Source organism: Mustela nigripes, chromosome 15, assembly GCF_022355385.1.
Source record: "Mustela nigripes isolate SB6536 chromosome 15, MUSNIG.SB6536, whole genome shotgun sequence".
Lineage (NCBI taxonomy): Eukaryota > Metazoa > Chordata > Mammalia > Carnivora > Mustelidae > Mustela > Mustela nigripes.
Window position 1 is genome coordinate 14,904,420 of NC_081571.1, and position 16,087 is coordinate 14,920,506.

Consider the following 16,087-nt stretch of genomic DNA (forward strand, 5'->3'; position numbering starts at 1 on the left):
ATTGGTCTTTTCTTTTTTTCTTCCAAAGACACTAATTCCAGAATGATTGCAGCGTCACAGGCTGCTTTCCTCAAGTTTCACTTTCTATATTTGAATCACTTGGCCTATTCCTAGCTTGTATTTATTTTTCGTGTTTTTTTGTTTTTTGTTTTTTTTGCAGTAAAATAAAGGATGAGCTTATGATTTGTGAAAGGGGCAGATGACAGGAACGCATGCCTCTACACAGGGTCTCCTGCATAATTCCTTCGACCACAGCCCCCGATGTGGGTCATTACTGAGATCCATGGGGCGGTGGAGACCACATGTTGAAATTATTTATTTGAAAATTCAGGCCATGTCTTCTCAATTTACAACGTGAAAAGCAATATTTTATTCGGGTACATGCATTTGTGAGGCATCTAGCTAAGCCAGGGCTGTCTGGGCGTGCGCCACTACATCCAACATCAGGAAGAAATTAAGAATGTCAGAAAGACTGGAGTGACCAATTTACAGAGGAGCTTTTGTGAAGGTAACACATAAAAAGCCCAGCCAATGGCACCTGGGCCCATTTCACATCTCACAGCTTCTGAAAAACCGGTGATTGGGTGAGAGTCCCATCATTCAACTTGGCTGAAGACAAATCATGTCATTAATTTTTGTCTTCCGTAATACAGTGTAGCTACAGATCTGGATAGGAAGCCGTATAGGCCAGCCACGGTTTAGATGCACAGGAGTGGCTGTGTCGGTTTTAATAAGAACCATGTGTTACAACCAAAACAACATCTGACCCTCCTGCTTCCAGTAGTATGTCTGCTTCTCAAGGGGTCTATTCAGCCACGCAGCTATTGGGACATTTATTCCCACATTTTTAATTTGTATTCGGCCTAGACAAATTGCTCATATTTTAATATTCCTTTGGATATTGTTTTTTGCTCTTTTACCTCATTAGCTTAAATCTTTTGGTTTCTAACTCAAACCCTGAATTATTTCTAAGGTGAGGTCAACCAAAATTCATTCGCTTTCTTTTTTTTCCCCCTTTGAGCGCTATTTTAGAACAGAAATTCAAGTTAAGGTTATTTTTAAAGATTAGGTTACTCCGGAGTGACTAAAAATCCATTGGATTTAATGATTTCTCTGTGTAGACCAGGATAAAGAGAGCACTTTGTTTAACTCAAAGATGTTTTCTCTGCTTCCTCAAAATACACTGAGGCTTGACTTCTTACAAACTGGAGACGTAAAATGAAAAAAAGTAGGAATGATCTTAATTCTGAATTTCCCAAAAGGATCAGTTCAGTGAGAGAGCGAGGTCCTTCGGCACGGTGGTGGCCATGAGGAGTGTGGGTTTTGGAGTGAGGCATGCCTGAGTCTGAAACCCAGCTTTGCCACTTGCTGAAAGATCGTGAACAAATGACAACCTGGTCAAGTTTTACTTTCCTTCCCCCAGGACACATAGGATCCCTACCTCGGTGGGTTAAATGAGATCCTGCATGGTACGTACGTAACGTAGCTCCTAGAAAACAGTAAGAGCTCAATCAAGTCCAGCTCTATTTTAGAACTGAAATCTCCAGGCTCATTTGTACGGTCCTAGAACAGGTAGGAGCATAGTGACTCGTAAAGCAGAACAACATTCCTTGTGACCAGAGAAAAGCGCACAGGAGGAGGAAGGGTGAGGAGGAGGCAGGTTCAGGACCTTGTCACCACATTCCCTGACATCCCCTCAACCATTATGAAATGATCCTGCCCAAGGATGAGCACATCTTCAAGCATACGTGGAAATGAAATGCCATTGAAAAGGACGAAATGCAAGACATTTGGCATGGACCCAGGGGTTCTTCTCTGCATTCTCTTCATCTCCAAATCACTGTGGAGTATTTGATTCTGATACGGAGTGGATATTTACAACTAACGAAACATCTAAAATATGACCAAAAAGACGACATGTCATATCTTTATGCAAACCCTCTGATCAAAACAACAGCAAAACAAAAAAACAAACAAAACAAAACAAAACAAAAACTATAGCAAAACAAATGGTGAAATGATTGGTTCCTGGCCCAAGTTTCCAATGGACTTATTATAGATGATGGTTATGATAAGAAGAGAAATTTGGAGAACAAACAGATCGTCAGGCATTTCAGAATTTCGCTTGGGTTTACAATGCCCTTAATCTATGACCGTGAGCTTCTTTTGTTAATACAGCCATGATCATAGCAAGGTAGAGACACCTACCTTTTTCTTTTGGAAGTTCACATCAAGTTTCATTGAGGCACACTTGTTCAATGTATTTAGTCGTCTAAAAAGAAAGAAAAAGGTGATGATTGCTACTACAAATAAACCTAAATTTTCTTTTCAGCTTGATAATTCTCATTTATTGCCAACAAAGTCAAAAGTGCAGAAATAAGAAGTTATGTCCCAAGAAAGTACTGCACCCATCTAGATGTGCTACAGAAGTGCTCCCGTTGGTGCTCCAGCCCCCGGACTTGAGAAGACTCTGCCGTGGAGCCTACCAATCCCTGCTCAGTCCCTAATTTAAACCCAGTCTTTCCCTGACTTCCCTTTCCACCATTGTTGGAACCTATGAACAGTCTTTTTAGCCCTGTTCTCATCAGCCCCTCCATTCATTTGCCACCTCGACCATGCTAGTCCCCAAATTCGTATCAACTCAGCCATCTGTCTTCCCCCCCTGCTCTTGGGCTGGTGGGTATAAATGGAAAAATAACTCGGTGCTGAATTATAGTGCTATAGACTAAATTGGGTCCCCACCAAAATTCATATGTTGCAATCCTAACCCCATGTGACTGTATGTGGAGTAAGAAATAATTGAGGTTAAATGAGGTCACAGGAAAGAGCCCTGATCCAACAGAATTGGTTCCTTATCAGGCGAGACACTAGGGGGCTTACTCTCTCTCAATCTGCTATGTGAGAACAACAGTGAGAAGGTGGCTGTCTGCAAGTCAGAGAGTGCTTACCAGGAACTAAGCCCTGCTGGCACCTTGATCTTGGACTTTCCAGCCTCCAGAACTGTGAGGAAATAAATGTCTGTTGTTTAAGACACCCAGCCTGTGGTATTTTGTTATGGCAGCCCGTGCTGACGAATAAATACATTTTGATTTTCAGCCTCAGCTGGGCTCCGAAAATTGCTACCCAGCATTCCTTTCATTTTTTCCCTCTGGTTGGCTCCCAATTTCAGATTGTGAAAAATATCCCAGTCGCACACAGAGGACTTAGCCGCTGCTGCTGATGAGAGAGTACAGCTGAGTATAAGCCCTTGGACGTGGATTCTTGTATTAATCCTTTCCTTTATCACACACACAAACAGGATGTTTCTCTTCTTTTTCAAAACTAACCCTTTATTTAACCTTATTATTGATTTCAACATCTACCACTTCATCTGGGACCATGATACCTCATTCATTCCCTCCCCTCAGCAGCTTCTCTCAACTGCTTTCTTCTCTTTAAGAGGATCCCTGTCCTGAAGAAATTGACTAATCAATAGTTAGCTACCTAAATATCCAAGATCACACTAACTATGAATTCTCCCTTAACCCTAAGTTTTTCTTCAAGCAATCATACTACCAACCTCAATATTCCCCTCCTTATCCTACTCAGTTTGCTGAGAACCGTCTCAATTTTCATTCATTCACTCTTCAATCCATTATAATCCAATTTCATGAAATGCTATTTGTAAATACCTTGACTGTTTTGTTTTATCTCATTACTTTTTAAACATCATACAGATTGAATGCATAAGGTTTAAAGAGTCAAATAATACCCTCCTGTCCTTTTCCATTTACCCCCTCTTTGGAGGCAACTCTTTCACTTATTTCTTTTGTTGGTGTTAATGCTCTTCTTTTTTATTTTTAAAAGATCTTATTTATTTATTTGCCAGAGAGAGAGAGAGCGAGCACAAGCGGGGGAGAGGCAGGCAGAAGGAGAGGGAGAAGCCGGCTCCCCACTGAGCAGGTAGCCCGACGTGGGACTCGATCTCAGGAGCCTGGGATCATGACCCGAGTCGAAGGCAGACACTTAACAGAATGAGCCACCCAGGTGTCCCATGCTGCTACTTCTTAATTTTTCAGGTCAAATAATTATTTAATTATTTTTAGACTTTGTTCTATGAACAGTGAAGATCTGTTTTTTACTACCTTATTCCCATCCCTCACCTTCCCCACAGACATTCATACCCTTTATTTATTATTATAGTTATGTCATAATTTCATAACTTTTTGATAAATCAATATTCAGTGTTTATTACATTTACTATTGACCATGTAAATGTTGTTCACACGTATATCATACTCTGATGACTTTGTCTTCCATTCTCAACTTTTCATTATCCCAGGAGTTAATATGCATCCAGTTTGTTTCCTTAGTTTTCAATGTATTTTTTCCTAAATTAAAACTCAAATACTTCCTCAGCTATCTCTAGCTCCCTAAGTGCATTAATCTATTAATATCTATTAATCTAATTTTTTTGTAATGTCTTTCTCAGAGCCATCTGACCTGTTCTAGTTGGGGTTTGCTGCCCTTATTATAATTTTATTTTATTTTATTATCATGGACTGATCAGATTTCTCAGCACTCGAATTCTCAGATTCTCCTGGAGTATGTTTTCTAATATTCTGGAGCTGAATTACAAAAGAGGCCAAGAACCTCAATATTGGGAATGTAAATACCAAGTTGAGTGTCAACTCCTTCAACTATGCCTGGTGTCTCCCAACATAGGGAACTTCTGTTTTAATCTCTCCAGACAATAATCTTCTTGTCTTGTGCTGATGGTGGGAAAGAAGTCTCCTGGATATAAATTGGGGGAGTACATTGAGGGTTCTAGCTACTTTAAAACAGAATTTCAAACAACCCTCTTCTTTTTAACCTACCTTAAACATCATTCCCCATTTGGAGCTTTTTAGGATTACTGTGGTAGCGACTGAGTTAGTTTATGACTTACTTCAGTGACCACTTAGCTTTCATTTCTTGGGCTTGCCAAGTTCCCTACTACATTCTTTCTGTCTCTCTGCTTTGAAAATTTTGTAGTGGTGGTGTCTCTCCTTGCTTTCGTGAAGTTATGTCTCTCTACATCAGTGAAAATTTAGAAAGCAAGAAAAGTCAGATGTTCGGTCTCCCATCTTTGACCAAAATGACTTTTTCTTGCATCGGCTTTAAATTTTCAGCTCAATGAGTTTTGACAATTTTAACTACTTTCAAGCAAAGTACATTTTTTTCCCATGAGAAAGTTTTCTTGTGCTCCTTTACCATCAGTTCTCCTCACTACCACATCCCCTCTCATGATTTCTGCCGCCCATAGACTGATTTTGCTAGTTCTTGGTTATCATAAAAATGGAATCACATGGTATGTACTGTTGTGTGTCTGGCTTTTTTTCGGTCAACACAATTTTTTGAAATTGATCCATTTTACTGAGTATTGCAGTAATCATTCCTTATAATCGCTGAGCAGTTTTCCATGGTATGAAGATATGCAACTGGTTTTGCATACTCTTTTGCTGATGGACATGGTCAAAACTGGCTGTTTCCAGTTTTGGCCAATGGCTTTTTGTTCATCAAATTCCATAACCTTTTTTTAGCAAAGACCTATCTGTAGCAATGGACACTAATTACCACTCTCTACTCCTTGAAACTCTTCTCTTTGGCATTCAAGATCATGAATTCTCTCATCTCTTGAAACACTGTCTCCTTCCTGTCACCAAGTAGTGCTTGCCCTTAACTACTAATATTTTTTAGAAATTAGACTGTAGTTTTTGCTCTTTACTCTGTATAAGTATACTGAAATATCTTATCCCATCTTAAAATAAATTAGACTCTGATGATGCCCAACCCTCTTTCTCTAGTGCAGACACTTCACTTGAGCCCCATAGTTACATTTCTAAATACTCACAAACCTTACCCCTTTTTGTGGGGCTCTACTGGCCCTTTAAACTCAACTTTCAAAACTGATCTCATTATATTCTCTTCAAAACCTGCTTCTGCTACTTCACGTCTTATAAGAGTATCACCAAGTAGGCCACCCACACTGGAAAATGGAGTCATCTTGACACTTTTAAAAAGATCTGTGTTCATTTGATCACCAAATCCCGTCAATTATACTTCCTTGATATTTTTGAAGTCTTGCCTTTTCTTTGGTCCTACTTTGGTGCTTTCTCAACTTTTACCTAAAGTCAGGCTATAGCCTCTTAACTGGTTTCACTACCACTTCAAATGCTTCAATTAAAATCAGTTCTATTTCTCAACTTTTTCTCATGTCATTCATTTATTTAAAAATATTTGATGATTCCCCTCATTTTCAGCCATCTCCAATTTACCCACTGACTACACATTCATTAGTGTCAAATACAATAAGCAGCCCTGGATTAGAAACTGAGCATTTAGTCTGAAGCTATCTTTAGCATGGAATTGGCCTTTGCTCTTATAACTGACAGCCTATCTCTTTGTCCAGTTCCACACGTGTTAACAGCACTGCCTAAGAGCTAAAAGTGGTATGTGAGGTACCTTTTATATATACATTTTAACTTGGGTATATAATGAGATATATAAGAGCTTAAATAAACATATGATATGTAAGAGTTTAAGTAAGTCCATGTTGCTCATTTGGCAGCTCTGTAGCAGGTTTGTTTAGACAAAGATTGTCTATTATTTATAAAATTTACTTTTCTAATAAACTTGTTCTTCCATTATACTTTGGAAGCACACAAACAAACCTTTTTATTATATGTAAAAGTTTTTGATCTACTACATATACAAAAGCCATCAAAGGGCTCATCCTTTATATATCACATGCCTGAATATGCTTTATACTTTCTGACACAAACAGGAAGCTAATTCATCATTTTTTAAAGCTAGAGACTCAAACTAGATTTGACCATGTAGATTTAGGTCCTTTTATCTCCCCTCAACTCAGATATTTGCTGGCACCTTAAGAATAGCTTCTCTATTTGGAGAAAATATTTGCAAAGCCTGCATCTCATAAAGGACTTGTATCCAGAATAAAGAACTCTCTAATAAATTCCATAATGAGTCAAACAATCTGATTTTTAAAATGTGCAAAATATTTGAACATACAGTTCTAAAAGAAGATATTCAAATGGCAAATAAGCACATGAAAAGATGCTTAACATCAGTAATCAGGGAAGAAATGCAAATTAAAATAATAAGACACCACTACATACACTGGAATGTCTAAATTAAAAACACTGACAATACTAAGTTTTAGCGAAAACATGGAATCACTGAAACTTCCAAAGGATACAACCTCTTTGGAAAATAATTTGGCAATTTTATAAAATTAAAATATTTTCTTAGCATTGACCTAGCGACTCTACTCTTATATATATCCAAGATAAAATAAATCATACATCCATACAAAGATCTGTACTTAAATGTTCATAGCAGATTTGTTCAGAAAATAACCAAAAAGTGGAAATAACCCAAAGGTCCCTTAACAGAAATAAAAATTGTGGCACATACCTATAAGGAAATATTCAACAATCCAAAGGCACTGACTACTGATACATGCAACAAAATGGATGAGTCTTAGAGGCATTATGTTAAGTGAAAGAAGCCAAATGCAAAGAGCATTACTATAAAATTCCATTTATACAAAATTTTAGAGAAGGTAGGCCTGTAGTGACAGAAAACAGTTCAGTGGTTAGTGGTTGCCAAATGCCAGCAATAAAGAACTTTTTGAGATAATGGAAATGTTCTATATCATGATTGTGGTGATAGTTACACAACTTTATATCTTTAACAAAATTCATCAAGTTGTATATTTTAAGTTGCTCATTTTTGTTGAATGTATTTTATACTCTAATAAAGCTGAGTAAAAAACACTGTAAGTGAGTGACATCAGTGGGAATGGTGGAATAAAAATCTCTAACACTCTGGGACTCTATAAAAGCAAGAATAATATTGACAGTGATTATAAAAATCAACTTTTGAAGAACTTTGAAAATTAATAAAGGCTTGAAATAATCCAAGTACTGTTCATTTAAGGAAAAAATTATTGAATCTATGTAAGAACAGTGAGATTTGAGGCATCTGAATTTGTCCTATTCTCATGTTTCTTTTCTCAATTTTGCAGAAGCTTTGAAAAACAACAGCATCACAATCAGAGTAGCTGTGAAAACTGACAGCCTAGAAGCCCCTGGAGAGGGCAGAATGGGTTTGGCTCCCCAAAAGCTCCATTATTAAAGGACTATCATTATCTGAGCTGTCTGGCAATTCCCTGAATGCTCCCATTCATAGGGCTTATCTTCATTTAACGTGACTTTGAGCTCATCACTGAGAATAGTTTTTTTCCTAGTATGTTTGTCAAAAACAGTCAGTGGCAATTATTTAATATCACATCTGCCTGAAATGGAGATAACATTTGGGCCAAATAAGATATGAACCAAAAGAAATGAAAAGAATAGCTGCAGGAATGAGATGTCCATAGGGGACTTAGAAAAGTTCTAACATATTCTTAGAAATCTAGAAGTCAAGCAGATATGCAGAACTGTGTGCATACCTGGAAAAGGTATGAAAAGGTCCTAATTTCTCGCCTCTATCTGGTATTGGTGATCTGCACAAGCAGGAAATAAAAGCTAAGGCAGTGTTATCAACTTCCTGCTGGAACACTGAAACCATAGCCAAATATGAACAAAGAGCCTTTGGCAAAGCTGGGAGACGTACTGGTTCAAGGCACTTAAGGAAATCTCTGTCATTTGCGGACCCTCTACTCTAAAAAGGGACTTCAGAGGTAATATACTGCAAAGGATTAAGACTTTAAACAATTAGCTGAGGAAAGTTACTAAATAATTGCAACAAAAACAAACCTTGAGGAGAGGTGGGGTCTGATTTTGAGAGTTGCTACGTTACAATGTTTAAAATGTCCAATATGAAGTGAAAAATTACAAGACAACAAACTGAGTCTGAACTTCAGATGGAGAGGCAAAAGACACAGAATAGCCAACATAATACTAGAGTATAGAAAGGAAGCTGGAGGACTAATACTACCCAACTTCAAGACTTACTATAAAGCTAAAGTAATCAGGACAGTATGGTATCAGTAAAAGAATAGACAGTATATCAATGAAATAAAATAGAGAGCCCAGAAATAGGCCCATACAGTGTGGTCAACTGATTTCTGATGAAGGAGCAAACGTTATACAATAGAGAACTGATAGTCTTTTAACAAACTGTGTTAAACAACTGAACATCTACACACCCAAAACAAAACAAAACAAAACAAAAACCAAAAAACCATCTAGACATTGACTTTATACTCTTCATAAAAATTAACTGAAAATGAATCACAGACCTAAATGTAAACACAAAATTATAAAACTCCTAGAAGATAACATGGAAGGAAATCTAAATGACCTTAGGTTTGGTGGTAACTTTTTAGATGCAACACTAAAGGTATGATCTTTAAATAAATAGCTGATAAACTGAACTTCATTAAAATTAAAAACTTCTCTCTGTGAAACAATGTCAAGTGTGTGAAAAGAAAAGCTATAGATTTGGGGAAAATATTTGCAAAAAATATATCTGAAAAAGGAATATTAGCAAATATATACAAAGAACTCTTAAAACTTAATTAGAAAACAAACAATCCATTTAAAAAATAGGCAAACAGTCTGAACAGACACTTCAACAAAGACACACAGATGACAAGTAAGCATATAAAAGGATGCTTACCATCATACAGCATTATAGAATTGCACACTAAAATAGCCATGAGATAAACATGGTACACCTATTAGAATGACAAAATTCTAAAACAATGACCACACCAAATGCTAACAAGAATGTGGACCAACATGAATGCTCATTTTCTGCTGTTGGGAATGCAAAATGGCACAGTACTTTGAGGACAGTTTGGTAGTTTCTTACTGCCAAACAAACTCTTACAATAGGACTGTGCCATCACACTCATTGGCATATATCCAAATGAATTGAAACCTTATGTATACATTTAAAAAAAATCTGCACAGGAATGTTTCTAGCAGCTTTATTCACAACTGCAAAAACTTGGAAACAACCAGATGTCCTTTAGTAGATGAATGGATAAATTAATTGTAGTACTTTCAGATAATGGAATATTATCCAGCACTAAGAAGAACTGAGCCATCGAGCCATGAAAAGACAAATCATGAAGTGAAGAAGCCAGTCTGAGAGGGCTACATACTGTGTGATTCCAACTATAGGACAATCTGGAAAAGGGAAAACTATGGAGACATTAAAAAGATAAGTGGTTTTCAGGAGGTAGGAGGGAGGGAAGGCTGAACAGTCAGGGCACAAAGGATTTTCAGGCTGTGCAATTATTTTGTATGGTACTATAATGGTGAATACAAATCATTACACATTTATCAAACCCAGAGAATGGGTAAGACTAAGTAAAACCTAATGCAAATTATGGACTTTGGGGATGATGATGTGTTGGTGTAGGGTCAGGAACAGCTGTGTCCCACTCTGTGTGATATGCTGCTAGTGGAGGAGGCTATGTATGATACAGGGGTCTAGAGGAACTCCCTGTATTTCCTGTTCAATTTTTCTGTGAACTAAATGAGCTCTTTAAAAAGTCTATTTTAAAAATCACTTTATTTATCCAACTTTGAAATTACTGATGTAAAGTGATCTGCATTTCTTTTGCTCTCCATCTACTTGCCCATTAAGTTCTCAATCCTATCTACAAACCATCATCATTGAAGACATTGCAGAAATTCTGGGTACAATTTCAAGTATCATACACACAACCATTCAACTCCTCCTTTTAAAATGTGTATGTGGGGGCATCTGGGTGGCTCAGTGGGTTAAGCTTCTGCCTTTGGCTCAGGTCATGATCTCAGGGTCCTGGGATCGAGCCCCACATCGGGCTCTCTGCTCAGTGGAGAGCCTGCTTCCTTCTCTCTCTCTCTCTCTCTCTGCCTGCCTCTCTGCTTATTTGTGATCTCTGTCAAATAAATAAATAAAATCTTAAAAAAAAATAAAATGTGTATGTGTATCAGAGCCACAGTTTGTACATTTTAAATATCTTACAATTTTATTTGTCAAATATGCCTCAATAACACTGGAGAAAAAAATGAGCTGATTTGCTAAGATGAAAAAAAAAAAAAAAAACCACAAAGAGAGAAGATACTCTCTATGGTGGCCCGAAGCTAGATAGACAGTTCAGTGTGGTGTAGCACCAGCCTGTGACTTACCTTGCACAAGGTAAAATAAACAATGGCTAGACTCCACAAGAATACAAAACAGATGAAACATACATCCCAGAGAGATGTAAATGCCTCTTTAAGGACTGGCTGCCTCAGGTAAAAGAACATCACATAACAGAAGTATTCAGAGCACTTTAGCAAAACCCCTGTGAAATTCTGCTATGAATGAAGTCAATCTGCATTCAGGACAAGTGTTTAGCATTGGTATTTGTTTACCTCTAACTTACTGTGAAATAATAGAAAATCCTTCAGATATCTGAGTTGGCCTAGTACGGGTTTCCTGAAAAACTAGTCCTGAATGAATAATAATTTTGATTGTGAAACTTATTTTATTTGCTGCATGAACAGTATGTCCTCCACTGGATTAGAGTTTGTTTTGAGGCAGAAACCATAATTTATTCTTCTAATCCATGGTAGGCCTAGCAGGAAAGTTCATACATGGTAGTTTCAGTAGGTTTTTCTTTCTTAACAGAATATGTTTTGTTTATATAGGTCCAATCAGTGATTGATTTTTAAGTAGTCACAATAGACTTTGTACAGTCAGAGTAACAGAATTATTCTCCCCCACTGAATATGACAGGCTAAGGACTGCATCTTATTTGCATCCCTAATGTCTAGCACAGGCACTGGCTAAAGTGAATCCTCTCAGTAAATGTTTGCTAAAGAAACTTAAGAGCTTTGCAGACTCTGGGGACAATTTGGTCTGATGAAAAGAATTTTCGGATGAAGAGACTAAGGATCTGAGAGGACCACCTGCTCGAGGGAGCCACACATTTCTTAGCAGTGGAGCTAGGACTTCTTCCTGCCAGTGATTTCTCTGCTCCTGCCTACCCAAGAAGAATTGCAGTGGGGCCTGGAAAATGAGAGCATAGTCCTGTTGCTAACACAGGCTCTTCAATAAATGGCAGTTTATATTATCCCCTCTCCTTTTTCTCCACGGAAAGAGAAAATCCAGTACACATGATGAAGACTGTCCACTTTGCACTTTGAGCACACTGGATTTCTGTGCTAACATAAGCAAAGCACTTTCATCTTTTTAGAAGAAATGTCACAACCATATTGCTGCCAGAACCTGTTCATTTCTACAGTTGTCTTCAGAATCCTTAAGGAGGGGCTAATCCATTAGTAAGGGGAAACAGAAATCTCAATTTAAGAGTAAAACCTGGGGTTCTAATGGGAAAGTCAATAAGAAGAAAAGAAGTCAAGGCTTGTCCATCCAACGGAGAACCATGTACCAGGAAGAAGGGGAGGTGCAGGGAATGCAGAGGTGACCAGGATGTGGGATCTGCCCTTGTGGACCTCACAGTCCTGCGTGCGATGTAAACATGACAAAGAGAAGGAGGAGCAACTCACTTCCTGGGTGCAGAAGGACAAAACCTTCCAAAGGAGAGATGATTTGAGCAAGCCTGTGAAAGACTAAGAGAAATCTGCTGCCTAGGCTAAATTACAGGCAAAGCAAACAGGTATTAGATAGCATGCTTTAGTCTGAATGTTGCAAGTCTGTGAGTGGGAGTAACTGCAGAGAAAGGTAGGGTCTAGATCACGAAGGACCGAAATGAATATGTCCAGAGCAATCTGGGCGAGGGGAAGCTACTGAAGGATCTTAGGAGAGTAACGTAACTTGATTTCACAAACGTAAGGGGTGGCAGGATGGAGAAGGAGCTGAAGAACAGTTAGGGCGTGTCTACGGTAGTGTGGGTGAGAAACGGCAAGGAGAAGACGGGAGTGAGAGCAGATGAAGCTTTTGGTTTTTGATGTGTAAGCTGCGGGAGGACAGAAAGACAGGGCGACTCCCAGATTTCAGGCTTTGTCATTGTGCCACCGAACCCAGAAGCAGTCGCTTAAGGAAGTTGGTAGAGAGCTGGGAGGGAGAAAATAAACAGCTCATGTTTGCAGGTATTAAATTTTAGCATCCTTTAGGTCATGACTTGGGAACGGTGGGCGGAGAGACGATATACACAGAAGATGCAGAGTAATTGAGCCAACCATCCAGAGAGAATTCAGAACCCTGGAAACTCCAGTGTGTCAGGCACCGGCCAGGCTCTGGTAGGTAAGAGGGCAACGGAACTAGCTGTAGGCAGAATCCAATAAGCCACAGAATGAGCATTACGGAAAAGAGGGAGGAGATGGTTAGTTGTACCAAATATTTATGGAAAAGGAAGTGCTATCCAACTTAAAATGTGACTTTTGGATTTAGCAGTTAACCAGGGCCGTTTCAGAAAAGAAGAGAACATTTTCTTCACATGTAGAAGCAATAATATAACTCATGGACTGACAGGTTATTTTCTTCCAGCTTCCTGTTCAATTTAACCCACATTTACTGAATTCCCGCTCAGCACAAGGCCGCGAGACACCCATGCTATACCACCGTGTAAGATACAGTCCTTACTATGGAGCATCTAGAAGCTGGTAGAATGCATCGATCCCCAGCTAACCAGAACCGGGGTGGGGCGGGGGTCAGTGTCAAATCGTGGGGTGCCCAGACTGCTCTGAGCACACAGGAGGAGACCGTGAGAGAGACAGTACGCAGAAGGGCAGGATTCAGGGGTCATGCAGAAGAACCAGGAAAAGGCACAGCGGCGTGCTTGCTGGGAGAGCTGGGATCTGTGAACAGTGCATGCGCTGGGAGTGTCTGAGGGTGACCGGAGGGTGGTCTGGGCCGAGCATCCGAGAGGATTCTTTTGCTTCCACGGTGATGCAGGCCTGCCTGGCAGACAGAGAAGGCCCTCTCTCTGTGGACCAAGCAACAAAACCCTTCCCTTCCTCACATTTTAGATTCCAATTTTACAGTTCAACTACCAGACTTAGACCAGTCCTGAGGTCTCCCATGCTGATTTCATGGCCAGTTTCCTGTGATATTTCTCACATTCCTGCCAAAACCACGAGAAGAGCAACAAGCAAAGCTACACATTCATCCCCAGCGTGGGATTCGGATTAAAGCCCGAAGCCTGAACTCTTCACCCTCCCCTCAAGTGTTAGGGGCTGAAGGGATCTAGCCTTGCCTGCTAAGGAGTGTTCTGGGTGTGGCTCTCAAAGACCTTCAGAAACAAAATCAGGGAGACGCAGGAGATTCCTCCTGACCCAGGGATCAAAGGCAAGGCGGGCAGGAGCTCCTCCTCTGCAGCCAGGAGTGCAGGGCCTGGGAAAGTTCTCCAAGCTGCCCCGGGAGTTTACGAAGTAGACTCTGCAGGGTGGAGAGCTATGCCTGTCTGACAGCTCCGGTGTGTAACTCAGCAAGTGGGGCGGGGTGGGCTTTCAGATCACAGGCTACCCAGCCGGAGGGTTTATGGCATCTGGTGGCGGTTGGGGGGGGAGTATAGTCAGAAGTCCCCAGGTGGGTATCCCTGAGCTACCCTTGAGTCCATGAAAGCCTGCTGAGCTTTTCACTCAAGCTGTTCTCCAACCAGCAGGTTACGCTGCTGCAGAAAGGCTGACCTCTCTTCCGGACCAGAATCCCACAAGCAACTGTGCCTGGATATTAGCTGGAATGTGGGAGGAAAACTGTGAGGCACAGACAGATCTAGATATTGGAAGAAAATGAAGCATGTGTATGTTATGGAGGGAGAGAATGTGGGTGTACAATGGTAGGATTTGTAAAATAATTTTTTGATTGAGATATAATTCACATGTCACATTGTGTTTGTTCTAGGTGTGCCACCTCATGATTTGATGTCTGTGTATATTGCAACATGAGCACCACCGTTAAGTCTAGTCCGTATCCACAGCCACAACTTGTTACTTTGTTTTTCTTGCAATGGGAACTTTTTAAGATTTAGTCTCTTAGCAATTTTCAAATATACCATACAGTATCATTTGAGTCTTGTCACCAGGTTGTACACTACATCCCCAGAAAAATAATTTCGGTTCTAATAATCAAAAAATAATTATAGGTTCTAAAAACCAAGGTTTCAAGGAAGAGCATAAGGCCCCTGGAAAATCAATAAGCTTCAGCAGCCACAATGGACCAACAATAAAGAACTTAAAGGAGCAGGTTTTTCTTGGACTTGTTTAGTTTGCAGGATTTCAGATGTATTTCAAATTCACATACACCTGGCATTGGAAAAACCAGATGGGGTGTCCTCAGCCTTTAACCGTTCAAAGCAACTGCATCTAATCCAGACAATTTCTCTAGTGAGAACCAGTTCAAGCTGAAGCAAGGGTCACAACCAGAGAGTTCTCTGAGAGGTTCAAAGGTGAAAAGCAAAGCACAAACAGGCCAGGGTTACTGGAAGGCTAGAGAGCACTCCCTTTGGGCCCTGAGGTTCTCTCTGGGCTCCTTCCCTGCCTGCTTCCTGGATATGGGCCGCTACCATTCAGTTGTGGTCCTCTTCCATTCTCGTACTGTCCCTGAGTGACCTCACACATTCTCAGGACCTTTGTACCCGTATGTGTGGATGACTCTGCATCTCTGTCTCCAGCTGAGGTCTCTGGCGACCTGCACACCTGCCTCACACTGGACATCTCTCCGGGTCCCAGTCCCCCAGGCACCTCAACCCATCACACCTTCCCCTGCTCAGGGGACCCAGGCCAGACTCCAGAGCTGCCCCTGCCTCAGAAAGGGGCCTCACCACCCCCAGCTGCTCAGACCAAGAGGAGTCCGGTCACCCTACGTCTGAATTACAGCAATACTAACAACACCTCTTATTTATAGGGCCCTGTGAGGATGAAATGACACCAATGTAAAGAGCTTAGTGTGCTACGAAGCAATGGTAAGTTCTCACTAAATGTTAGCCACTGTTATCTATTATTTATCTGGCAAAGGAAGGCATTTTTTAAAACGTTGCTAATGTTTTTAATAATGTACTACAAAACATCTAATATAGATCTAATATATGTAATTAAAAACACAAACCCCCAATTTGCTGTTCTATTTTGTAGTTTCTTGTGTATTCTTCCTCAAA

At 40.0% G+C, this 16,087-nt stretch overlaps 1 protein-coding gene across 6 annotated transcripts in view; it reads right to left on the bottom strand.

The window, feature by feature from the left end:
• Positions 1-16,087, bottom strand: part of STARD13 (StAR related lipid transfer domain containing 13) — a 305,130-nt gene that overhangs the window by 34,816 nt on the left and 254,227 nt on the right. For all 6 annotated transcript variants that reach the window (XM_059378093.1, XM_059378092.1, XM_059378089.1 and 3 more), the window contains one exon: positions 2,209-2,272. In XM_059378093.1, coding sequence (XP_059234076.1) covers positions 2,209-2,241 — 33 coding nt within the window. In that variant the 5' untranslated portion in view covers positions 2,242-2,272. The remainder of the gene's footprint in view (positions 1-2,208; positions 2,273-16,087) is intronic.